Consider the following 11,940-nt stretch of genomic DNA (forward strand, 5'->3'; position numbering starts at 1 on the left):
AGCCCATTTGTGGCTTATCGGCACCCCGCAGATAGTGTCGGGGACGCGATGAAGCTGCTGCGGTGTACCCGCTTGACGATAATAAAGCCAACCATCCCCGAGGTTTTCAGCCACGAGAACTATACGAGAAGTGGGATAAATATCCTTCGTATAGGCTTAGTGGTTCACGACATAAATCAATGCAGGCTGACAACATGAAGACTGACAAGCACTCAGCGTTACAGTCGACTCTGTCAAATCGCAGCAACGACCGAGTCGGCGAGACCATTGAGATTCAGAACTTGAACGGCCTAGATGATGCCATCTTGCGAGCACAGGGCCACGAAGCTGTCCTTCCACGGTCGTTCTCGTGGTGGGGGGCCATCGGCCTGGGCTACAGGTACAGTGATATGCAAGCCAGGTATACCCCTAGCTAATGTCTTTTCTCTGCAGTATTACCAATTCATGGATGTCGTACACCAGTTGTTTTGGTACAACTCTCGCAAACGGAGGTCCACAGGCGGTTGTCATCGCCGTAGTGGTTGCCGGCGTTATCCAATGGATCATCACTCTGGGGTTATCGGAGTTGGCTTCTGCCTTTCCGTCGTCCGGGGTACGTTACACATGCAGACATTCCGCATCAACCGATGCTAAATACAGCTAATACAGGGCCAATACCATTTCACCTACATCCTGGCACCCGAAAAGCACCGGAACTTTGCCGCCTTTGCGGTCGGCACATTAAATGTCATTGCCTGGTGGATCGTGACGTGCTCCGGCATTTCCCTCGGGACCATCTCTACCCTGGGCATGATTTCCTTTTGGAACCCTAGTTTCCAGGCGACGCAGTGGCAGACATATCTGATTTTCGATCTCGGCATCATCCTAACACGTAAGTGGATTCTTTCTCCTATATGCAGTGCTCTGACATTGCTTCACAGTGATCCCCATCTTCCTCATCCCCAACAGGCACATGGGGCGAATGACGCAATTCTGTTTACACCTATCTTTGGTGGGATTTCTGCTCGTCTTCATCACCATACTCGCCATGTGCGACAGCTTTCAGTCTGGTAGCACAATTGCAAAGCAGGGGAGCAACAGCAGTGGTTGGCCAGATGGAATAGCCTGGATTCTCGGCATCGGTAACGCCCTGTACGCATATGGTGGAACGGACGCGGTCATCCATATTTCCGAAGAAATCACTCACCCTGGAAAGCGTTTGCCGCAAGTAATGTTAGTCGTATCAATGCCAACCCTTTGGGCTAGGCTAATATTTCCAGGAATACGACAATGCTCATTGGTGTTGTCACGACAGTTCCTCTAGCAGTCGCCTACATGTTTTGCATCCAAGACATTGATGCCGTCATCGCCTCACCCTTGCCAAGCATGGAACTCTTCTACCAAGCTACGGGTAGCAAGGTCATGGCAACTTTTCTACAAGCCTGGACCACCGCCGTGTACTACTGTGAGCCTCCTATATCTTGTTAATATTAGTTCTCAGTACTAACAGCTTTTGTAGCTGCTTTGCCTAGCCAATGGATCACATGTGGGAGAATGACCTGGGCTTTTGCGAGAGATGTGAGTAACCAGTTTTATTATCAATTTTATGGTCTGACAATGTGCTACAGAAAGGTCTCCCTCTTTCAGCTTACTGGGTCGAAATCAATGAGCGATTCCAACTCCCCCTAAGAACGACGATTCTGTCCGCGTGTTTTTGTGCCATCTATGGCCTCTTGTACATCGCATCGACGGCCGCGTTTAACTCCATCATAACAACAGCGGTTCTGGCATTAAACATTACCTATTGTGTGCCCCAGGGCATTTGTGCCATGTACGGAAGATCCAAGCTTCCAAGGAGGCATCTGGATCTTGGCAAATGGGGGTATATTCCAAATTTCTTTGCACCACTCTGGGTTGTCATCATTGGAACCTTTTTTTGCCTCCCGGGTTCACTACCAGTGTCTGCAGACTCGATGAACTATACGTCAGTCGTACTTGTTGCTCTGCTATTGTTGATCTTGGGGCTTTGGACGTTCCAGAGACGGCATTTCGATGGCCCGACGATTGACTGGAGCCTTCTTAACGAGCTGAATGCTGTCGATGATGAACCTTCAACATCTGTGGTAAACTAAGAGTGCATAGTCACAACGTCAACATGTGGAACTTTGGACGGTTGGGTAGATACGTTTCTGCACAACTCGTGTTGCGCCGAGGAGTCAATTCAATCTCCGAATATGGTTGTGTCACGAGAGTGAGACTGGTTCCGGGATTTCGAGTAGAAGTTTACCTACCTTAACACAATTAATATTTCAAGGAGTTTACTTGAAAATAATTACCGAGGGGGCGTGTTTGTACTCGTGTTGGCTCGGATTCTTCCGAGAGGCGATCAAGTATTGCTGGACAAATGTTGATCTCGGCAAATAAAGACGTGACCAAATCACGCACCTATAAAATGTATAGACATTTGGATAAAATCTAGAATGGTTGATAATGAAGATTGTGGGACTGATGCAGGCAGAGAGTAGTAACGTACGGATACTTGACTTGTTGAAAGTTGACGCTGACGGACCTGCCTTTGTCCAGTTTGGGAATTCCTTCAAAGGTTATGTGGCCAAAAGCTGTGAATATGTCTTGATGAAGCAACCTGAGATAGCTAAACTTGTCGCCGAACCCAATCTCCTCAGATTAAGAACCAAGCTGGTTTAAGACCTCCTTGGCATTCAATGCACCCTGTTCAATTGCTCCGTCAATGAATGCCCTCCATCCATGGGCCCAGTCCGCCGAGGCGAAAAGGATGTTCCCATGTGCGCTCTGTAGTTCTTCCTGGTACAGGGTCATATACTTTGGTGGCCACCATGCCGGCCCTCCTTGCGAGTAAGGGTCCGTGTTCCAGTTGTGGAAGATCTAAAATCGGAAGGTCAGCTTTCTTTCTTGATATGACGGTGACGACACGATCACTAACCATTTTCTGGATATCCATTTGATGAAGCTTTTGGAAAGCTTCAACAGTCTCCTCTGGACAGTTTTCGGCTACATAGTGATCTCGTTCATCTTTCCCAAAGGCAACTATATGAGCATTGCCATTGTCCAAGACTCCATCTCCATAGCCGTAAAGCAAGAGATTAGGGTAGGCCATGCCATTCCAAGACGCAAGTCCGGGTCCTTTCACCTCAGCATGGATCTTGTTCATGAAGTTGACATGGCCAAGATTGACGGCCTCCTGTCGAAATTTGGAAAGAGGCGGCTCGAAACGAATGTGGCGCAGGACGTTGAGAGGAATCGTCGAGATGACCTTGGAAGCGCGAAACGTGAGGCCGGAGGTGGTGCTGACCTCGACAAACGTTCCGATATCGACGATGGAAGACACCTCGGTAGAAAAGGAATATTCCATGCCATTTCTGATAGCTTCGTCAAGCATGGCGCGTGAGAGATTCGATTGACCTTGGCGAAGCTTGTACAGGAGCCACACGTCCTCAAAGTTGTCAGAAGAGTGTGCTGCCAGTGCATGCGATCGGATCATGTCCCAAAGACTGGAATTCTCCAGGGTGCCGCCAGAAATATGGAGGATCAAAGACAAGAGCAATGCAGACTCGTCGGGGCTGAGCTGGTCTTTAATTTGCTCATACCGTTCCTTGCAAGACATGGCATCCAACCGTTCGACGTCTTCTCGCTTGACCAGTACATTTCCAAGTTGTTGATGCGGCAATGGGCAGATGGTGCGACATCCATTCCCATCCACGTTTACGAACAAGTCCCATGCCTTTGCCTGAAGCTTTCCGGCTTCACTGTGGCTCAGCTTTTTCGTATCACCTGCGAGAATGTGGTAATCAGCACTGTTTTAGACGCTAGTATTCGCATAGTATCTTACCAGAAATATTCATCGTGTAGTAATTATTCTCATGCATGCTTTGCCTGGTGGTGACGAGATCGCGATCAACACCATAGCGCTGCATCTCCCTGAACAAGTTGCCTTGAAAGTGCGAGACCCAGGTGCCTCCCATTTCATAGACGTAGCCTGGGGTGCGTTAGCGTGACGTCAAATACTAGGCGGATTTATGAGGGCCTTCATACCATCAAGATCAACACTGTACGTTCGGCCGCCAACGCGGTCCCTCGCTTCAATTAAGAGGACTTTCTTTTCTAATTTCGGTCAGCCAAGAGAATCGTGCTAGGCCATCCATAGCCCTAACCTGCTTCACATACTTGATAGAGCCAAGTCCCTGGCGGCAGTCAAGCCAGCATACCCGGCGCCGATAACAATACAATCGTAGGCGTCCTCGCTTTTAACATGCTTCGGGGGACTAACGACGCCCCTACAGGGCAAGGAACCTTGAGACATGCCGGAGGCTGGCGTCCACACATAGCCTTCGGAAGTGATCGTTGGAGCGCTCATTGTTGCTGTTGGCTGTTTGAAATGCTGAGAATTTGTAAGACAATTACATCGAGATAGTGGAAGAACGCGAGTATTGCCCCGAGCCCATCGAACCAAGCGTCTTTTAAGGCGTCTGTAGTGTGGAGGCTAAGTGAACTTGCCAAACCCACCTCTTCCAAGAGAGGCAGTTGGCCCAGTAGGCTTGTGGCGCACGTAGACACTCAAGCGGGGAACTACACTAGGCGCCTGTACGAGTGATAAGTAGCACAGAGATATTATGGGTCTCCTGTATCTCAATTAGCTCTATCAAAAGAGGCAGGCCGCCCAAGAGGCACAATGCATGATGACTTTTCCATCTACTCGTGTGAGACAATACGTGTGCGGAAGGTCTAGACCCCAGGCTAGAAGGCCAAGTTTCGGCCACTCACGCCATTGGAAGGAGAGTCCATTCGGGATGTCCCAGTCCGTTAAAACACTCCGATTCTCGGTGACACGACTCCTTCGTATTGGCTAGTGGATAAAATGCGCCTTTTACCGGCAAGTGTCCCAATCTCGGAAGCACATTTGCCGATGTTTGGCGGATAATCGGCGATTGAGATGGGCTCGAGATTAGCGAGTTCTAATTCATACCCTCTACAACATGTAATGCAAATACGTTTGCTCACATGCGTCCTGACTAAATGCTTGCCAGATTAGGCTTGAAGATATAATGATTTAATGATAAGCCTCCTGTGCAATAGTTTGAGCGTTCTGTTTTAGCCGTTTCCTCCCCCATGGCTGCCTACCCAAAGATGTGAATTCTTGTGAAGATAGTGTTGGGAAACTGGATGTCATAATGGTATCAAGTTTATCAGCGACATGGAATTTTACCCATGTGATTATTGGGAGACGGGTTTGGACCAGTTTTCACCAAAAAAGGGATGTTCATAATGTCAATATTTATTGATATTCTTAAAATACATGCAAACAGCTAAACTTATAGCTTGCTACAGCACTCCTTGATCGCCACTGACTTGTTGCTTTGCTGGTTAGAGCGTGGCACATCGTTGCTGGGGTTCTGCGTAAAAAAGCTAGATGGCTTCAACTCAATATTGATCATCTCCATAGGCATGACGGGGAAATCCTCGGGGCGCGGGTTGTGTGTCAGACCAAATGAGTGCCACAGCACCACGTCTGTATCCGTCACGTCTTCATCGCGCTTTGCCCAAACGGAGAGACCGGAGTCCTTGGCACTCTGGTTCGTGAACTCGCCGGCTGCGTACAGTTCGCCGTCGCGATATTTTGTCACCCAAATGGCGTGAGTTCCAAAGGTAGCTCGTTTGGCTCCAGGCGCCGTGGGTCTCATGAGCATCATCTGGGAAGCATGCGCGTGAAGCTTGTACGCTGCTGGCTTGCCAGACACTGAGTTGATAGAAGAGTTGTTGATGATCTTGTAGGTTCTGCTTTTGTTGACGTCCAAGTCATAGCCTCCGGGCCTGGTAATATCTGTGGTTACAGCATGATAACCAACTCCCAAGGGGTCTAGAACGGGGTCATCAGGCGTTGGCACCGAATCGTCGTAGGCCACGGTGTTGGAAAAGCCATCGATAGCAGGGTCAATACGGAGATTGAATAGGTGTTGATGATATGGCGCGCCAACTCCATCAGCCACACGAGTCATCCAGGGCAGTGCCACTCCGTCAGCAACAGGCATCGTTGACACAATACCAGTTGCCCGCACCTCAACGTGGATGTTGGCAGCTTGGTCCAGGGTCCATGCTAGAATATACTCGTAGTTCGAGACAGTAGCAGTGCCTGCGAATGTTAGCGCCAGTTCACTCATGGCCGGTCGCATTCTCGCAATACTTACATTGGATCACTAGGCGTCGGTCCCGGACCACAGAGGAAGTCGAGTTTCGATAGTTTGTATGCTTCCACCCGATTCCGTTGTCGATTTCATGCATGCAGATGACATTCTTCATTGTGACGGTTTCGCCCTTTGCATTTACTCGGTGGCCATGGAAGTATCGAATGGCCCCTAAGCAATCGCAACCCAGAGTTAGGCAATTCGACGTCATGCCTAGCCCAATATCGCCCAAATCGAAAGCCTGCTTTCTGATATAAGGCTGTCTCGGGTCTGCGTAGGGAACAGTCATCTCACTTAGAGAAAGACGGTGTAGTATATTCCGGCCGTCAAAAGTGAGGTTGTGAATCAAAGGACCCTCTCGGACATTCCAGCCCAGGCGGAATCTCCACTTCTGCCACTTCACCAAATATCCATCAACCGTGAAAGAGGGTCCTTCTGGCTGCACAACCTGCAGAGGCTTCAGGTCCGTCCGAAGACCTTCCTCGAGCAACGCGGCGCTGTATTCAACAGGCTTGCGGGGAATCCATTCCTGAGTGTCGACCCGATCATCGTTTGAGCCCAGGGGCAGATGATCAATTCGGACTAGCTCTTTTGTATTCGAATCAAATACAGGAGAAAATGGAAGTGGAATTGAATAGTGGTTGGCCTCCAGATCATCCGACATTGCCGCATACATGTAGCATTGGATGAGACGACGTGAATCGTGCACGCTATCGTCATCCGTGCCGTACGCCCATGGGTCGTTCAAAACCCTCGCCCTACAAGCGTCTTAGGTCAATATATTTGGTAGTGCATCAGGAGACAACTTTTCAACGTACCCCGCAGGAAGTTTCAGCTTCTCAATCTCTTTCAGAACAAGCGGGTGGTTGCTGCAGGCATCCTCAATCTCAATTTGCTCGTCAGCATCTGCTGGCGGCTGAATGCCCGACAAAACTTGATCAATCTGGACCGAATTCGCGGTGAGATCCACAACGGCGCGATGGAAGGCTTTATCATCAAGAGTGTGAAAATAAACGTATGCCATTCGGTTTGGTGGTGTGGGGAGATCCAGGTGCAACCTTTCGGCTTCGAGGTATGGAATTAAGTCATTTTTCGGAGGTTCCTCAAGAGTTATGACCTTGTATCGTAGCTTGCTAGTATGAGTACTGTTCAAGATTGCAACGACTTGCGCAATCTCATCTGCGTGTAGAGGGTCGAGAGGGTGTCGACGAAGTATCGTGGCGAGAGACATGGCTGCAGGGTGACACCAGCCGAATACAGAAAAAGATTTTGGACTAGGGCTCAAGTCAAGAATTATTTGTACGGAATCTTGTTGAATACTCGATTGATGGTTCGCTCAGAACCATTTATATCTTTACGACTTCCCACGTTAAAAAATTGGTGATTCTTTGTGCACTAATGCCGGGAATGGAAGTCGAGACAGCGGCGATGGAAGGCTAGTACAAGTCATGCAGTAATAACAGCCGATGCTGGAGTATCTAGTAGAAGGCCTTTGCTGAGTTGCCACTACCTTATTGCCGAGGATTGGATCTAGACGTACCAGCGCAAGAATTGATAACACTAACTTAATCCGAGCCTCATTCAATGGCGGAAGAGCTTCCAACCCGACTCTCCTGAGGAGGGCTCCGGCCTGGCTCAACTGCCTAATATGGAAGGTCATGCGAACCCGATGGACTCCACCAGCTTTTCGCTAGCTGAGTCTAGCTCTGTGGCTCGATAAGCCTCAGCACCATTCCACGGATCCCTTCGCGAATTAGAGATGATTCGTACGTGTCACAGGCAATGGTCTGCTTCTCTTGCATCTCCTCGCCCCCACATTCTCTTTGTGTGGCTTCGGCGAAATATTACCCCTCGAGGATCCGATGAAACTCCGTGATGTAGGCGCCCTCAAGCGTGTTCTTTTTCCTCATCCAGAAAATCACTCCGCAAGTTTTATTACCTGCAGATTGCCTTGACGTATTTAACGGCCCGTCCCAAACACCCGACAGCCTAGGATACTGGCATCATTGATAGCAGAAAGTCTCAGAAACCATGGCCAAACTACCACTTGAGGGCAAGACGGCCATCGTAACTGGATCATCTAGGTAAGATTATACATTCCATCTACGTCTCTCTCTATGGAATGTGTCATAGGCTAAATCCTGTTATTTGAGGTGAAGAGGGATCGGGGCAGGAATTGCATTAGACCTTGCGCAGAAAGGAGCCAATGTTCTTGTCCACTATAATTCTGAGTCAAGCACAGCTGCAGCTGAAGAAGTGGCGGACAAAATCCGCGCCTTCGGGAGGAAGTCGACCACACTGAGGGCGAATCTCTCTAATGTAGACGAACTCCAGAGCATCCTTGACTGCGCCTTGAAAAAGGTGAGCGAAACAGGCAAGATTGAGATCTTGGTACACAAGTAGGATCCCTCCCAACCTCCCTCTGCACTCTCGCTTAACATCTTGGCTTACTACGATATCTAGTGCGGCTGTTGGGAGAGATGCACTTCTGAAAGATACGACGCTCCAGTTCTACGACGACCACGTCGACTGCAACATCCGTGGACTCTACTTCCTGACACAAAAAGCATTGCCGCATCTGCCCCGGGGCGGTCGCATTGTCATCGTCTCATCCGTTGCTGCGCGACTTGGCGTAGCTACTCAGGGCATCTACTCGGCCACGAAAGCTGCTGGCGAGGCTCTCGCTCGAGTATGGGCTAAGGAGCTGGGACAAGAGTATGGTATTACTGTCAATTGCATTAACCCGGGGCCGGTAGCAACAGGTGAGTTCATGACCGGCAGATGACCGGTCAGTTACTTCCATTGCGAGATCGAGCGCTGATGAGATGAGAATTAGATCAGTGGCGTGCGAGTTCCGAGGAATTTTTAGAGGCTATGCAGCCCGTCATTGAATCGACGCCTGCCGCGCCAAGAGTAGGAGAAATTGAGGATATAGCACCTCTTGTTTCGTTCCTGTGCACCGAGGAGGCGCGCTGGGTGACGGGGTCTGTCCTTTCAGCTAACGGAGGCTTGTACAACTGATGATCATCGATCTGCTAGCATAGTATAATTATTAAATACCCCCCTCCCCGTTTTATCCACTGGTAGTGAATGTGAGAGAGTCGGGTGTGTATACACTATGCAGGTGACGAGAGTGCAAGCATCAGAGCAACTAATCAAGTTTTAAATTGTTCATAGTAATAAATTAAATCACATCCGCTTCACAAACAAGGTTAATCGCCTCAGCACGCGCCTGAAACATCGTCAGGGTTAGCGAAGCAGGTTCCGAGACCATCTGAGCATGCGAAACCATTCTTCGCAGCATCCTTGCAAGCCGTCTCCCACTGATCACCAGCGAGACGGTCCGTATCGTTCTCTTTTACGCACTGCGTATTTGGTTAGCCGTGGTTTCTACAGCTGAAGAGACTACTTACTCGACCGGAAGGGCTGTCGTAGGTGACACCGCCCCACTGGTACTGGGCATCATCGTAAGTCGTGCAAGCGGCTGTGGTCATGCGCCAGTTGTAGGCATCGCCATTGTTGCAAGCGCAGTTTTCGTGAAGATCAGCGGCGCTATACTATTGTCAGCGAAAGTGCTTGAGCACTTAGAGAAGGAATAACTCACGCCAGGGAGAAGAAAAAGAATGCGGCGGCAATGGCCTTGGGAGCAGAGAAATGCATGATGGTGGTGGATAGAGGGGTCGGTAAAGACAACGAGTGGAATTCCTTGTGTTAGGCGGGTGTGTAAAAGAGTGTGGTAATGAGACAATGTGATGCTAGTCGATGGTGTCTGATAGCTAAAGTGCAAAATAGGTCGACTTATATAAAAGTGTAGCAGGAGTTGAGCATCTTCATCGACTCAAGACCGGCCGGAAACTCCATTGTCCTCGCAAACTCCGTCTTGGCATGAACCAACCGTCGTGTTACGAAACAACCCCATGATCCGGCATCTCCGTGCTCAGTTCAGAGGTTCAGCGGCCTGAGATACCACGTGGGGGCCGAGTCTGAATACTACACCGACCGAAATAGAGTTTCGTCTGGCCTGATCGATCGCGGCAGAGTCGCGAATCGCGACGGACGTCAAATTATCCGTAGCGTAACGTGCTAACCTCAACAGACGAATTACTATAATCGGCATCATTCTCCGTGATAGTTGGTCCTTGCAACGCGGGGATTGGCCCTTCCTGTTACTTGCGGGGCTGATAGAAAAGGTCTATGCTTCGTCCCCAGTCTAATTGTCACCATTACGGTTGCTTTCTCCGTTTACTAACTCACTACGTCTGTCTGAAACGGCACGCCGCCAACAGTCAACGCCACGCCCCATAACTTTTGGCTGTGCACCGTAAAAGGGAGCATAAATGCTGGTGGAGAGGTAATTTCCGTCCCGCGGATGCTTGTCCACCCGAAACGTGGATCGGATGAACGTACATGGGGACGCATAAATTCAGTCGCTTGCTAAGCGCAAAAGCATGGCTCTATTCTGAGAACACGATTAAATGGCACCCCGTGACTTCAATAGAGTTTACCAAGTCTTGCCAAGGGACTTCTCAAACCGGAAATGTCCAGATTCGGCCAGATTCGTCCGCTTTCCGATGTGGTTGTGGCGTATCTGGTGATCTACAACGGACGAGATGCAGGGTGTCATTCGGTCTCTCCGCTGACGTCTCAAACACACCAGACCCTGACGGCAAATTCACGGACTTTAGCAAGTTGGGATGAACCGAGGGGAGTGATACTGGACATCCAATATTTTTTATTAAAGACAGTCCATGACGGCCACTGTAACTTCAGAACCAGCTCACAGCATCACCACTCGCTTCAACTCAACTCCACCTACAAGACTCCTAGTCTGCCACCACATTCGTTTGCATCTGCATTCTCAGTCTTAATTACACTCTTTCAAGATGCTTTTCGCCACTGCCATTGCCGTTCTCGGCCTCGTTTCTTCCTCTACGGCCGCCCCGGCCCCTACAGTCCTTTCCGCCGATGATATTATCGTCCTCAAGACCGATGGATCCACCGAGATCATGAAGGCTGCAGACTTTGAAGCTCTTGAGTCCAAGTCATCAGCGCCTACATCTTTCGGTCTACGGGATGCCACGGACGCCAAACTCGTTCGTCGCTCCTGCGAGGACAGCAGCACTGAGATCCAAGTTCTCTCTGATGAAGAATTCCTGAACTGGGATGTTGCCATCTCTCCAGTAGTCAGCAGTGTTGGCGGTGTAGGCTCTGTCTCCGTCTCCTCTGGCTACAGTATCTCCAACTCAGTCTCCGTCACCGCATCCGCCAGTCTCACTGTTGTCGAGAGCCTCCTCTCGATGTCTCTCTCCGTTTCATACTCGGAGACTTGGACCACCTCTCAAACTCAAACCCTGACCTTCACGGTTCCCGATGGAAAGCACGGTGTCATTGTCAGTGAGCCCTACGTCCGCCGCGTGCAGGGCTTCATGCTGGAGGGCTGCAGCGACGACTGGAAGAAGACCAGCTTCATGTCGGATACCTACTCAAGCCAGAGCTATGGCGACATGCAGTGGGTCAGGGGAGTCATTCGTCTCTGCAGCAGCGATACCTACCCTATCCCCTACTGCGTTGGTACTGGCCAGCACGAATAAGCAGTACGCCCTGGATCGAACATTATGAAAGAATGGTGCAAGTTATGGGTATTCAGAGAAGGATAGAAGAGAGAGAGGGTAAGCTAGTTGGACTTTTTAGTTGCTAGCATAAGAGATAGAGTTCATATTGTATAATACAGTATATGTATGCA

General features: G+C 49.7%; 6 protein-coding genes across 6 annotated transcripts; 3 read left to right on the top strand and 3 right to left on the bottom strand.

Annotated features, from left to right (window-relative positions):
- Window positions 1–194: 194 nt before the first annotated feature.
- BGZ61DRAFT_353527 (amino acid/polyamine transporter I) lies at window positions 195–2,111 on the top strand (the record flags this gene model as incomplete). The annotated part of the gene is made up of 7 exons (XM_046240532.1): window positions 195–379; window positions 433–592; window positions 649–898; window positions 921–1,212; window positions 1,260–1,444; window positions 1,499–1,557; window positions 1,608–2,111. 7 exons carry the CDS (start codon window positions 195–197, stop codon window positions 2,109–2,111), a joined length of 1,635 nt encoding a protein of 544 aa, XP_046103916.1.
- Window positions 2,112–2,664: 553 nt separating this feature from the next.
- On the bottom strand, window positions 2,665–4,372 carry BGZ61DRAFT_353207 (uncharacterized protein; the record flags this gene model as incomplete). The annotated part of the gene is made up of 5 exons (XM_046240493.1): window positions 2,665–2,883; window positions 2,942–3,789; window positions 3,848–3,994; window positions 4,051–4,119; window positions 4,183–4,372. 5 exons carry the CDS (start codon window positions 4,370–4,372, stop codon window positions 2,665–2,667), a joined length of 1,473 nt encoding a protein of 490 aa, XP_046103917.1.
- Window positions 4,373–5,327: 955 nt separating this feature from the next.
- BGZ61DRAFT_478836 (copper amine oxidase) lies at window positions 5,328–7,428 on the bottom strand (the record flags this gene model as incomplete). Its single annotated transcript, XM_046249049.1, has 3 exons — window positions 5,328–6,145; window positions 6,201–6,955; window positions 7,016–7,428. The coding sequence occupies 3 exons, from the start codon at window positions 7,426–7,428 to the stop codon at window positions 5,328–5,330; spliced, it is 1,986 nt and encodes a 661-aa protein (XP_046103918.1).
- A 731-nt stretch (window positions 7,429–8,159) lies between these two features.
- On the top strand, window positions 8,160–9,218 carry BGZ61DRAFT_506721 (uncharacterized protein; the record flags this gene model as incomplete). The annotated part of the gene is made up of 4 exons (XM_046251877.1): window positions 8,160–8,281; window positions 8,357–8,596; window positions 8,661–8,959; window positions 9,034–9,218. Exons 1-4 carry the CDS (start codon window positions 8,229–8,231, stop codon window positions 9,216–9,218), a joined length of 777 nt encoding a protein of 258 aa, XP_046103919.1. The 5' UTR covers window positions 8,160–8,228.
- Window positions 9,219–9,418: 200 nt separating this feature from the next.
- Window positions 9,419–9,896, bottom strand: BGZ61DRAFT_518561 (uncharacterized protein; the record flags this gene model as incomplete). The annotated part of the gene is made up of 3 exons (XM_046252366.1): window positions 9,802–9,896; window positions 9,611–9,749; window positions 9,419–9,562 (listed from the first exon to the last, which is right to left on the bottom strand). The coding sequence occupies exons 1-3, from the start codon at window positions 9,855–9,857 to the stop codon at window positions 9,419–9,421; spliced, it is 339 nt and encodes a 112-aa protein (XP_046103920.1). The 5' UTR covers window positions 9,858–9,896.
- Window positions 9,897–11,402: 1,506 nt separating this feature from the next.
- Window positions 11,403–11,798, top strand: BGZ61DRAFT_453286 (uncharacterized protein). The gene has a single exon (XM_046246061.1). The coding sequence runs from the start codon at window positions 11,495–11,497 to the stop codon at window positions 11,786–11,788; it is 294 nt and encodes a 97-aa protein (XP_046103921.1). The 5' UTR covers window positions 11,403–11,494; the 3' UTR covers window positions 11,789–11,798.
- Window positions 11,799–11,940: the final 142 nt, after the last annotated feature.

The sequence above is a fragment of the Ilyonectria robusta genome (assembly GCF_021365365.1).
Source record: "Ilyonectria robusta strain PMI_751 chromosome Unknown BGZ61scaffold_11, whole genome shotgun sequence".
Lineage (NCBI taxonomy): Eukaryota > Fungi > Ascomycota > Sordariomycetes > Hypocreales > Nectriaceae > Ilyonectria > Ilyonectria robusta.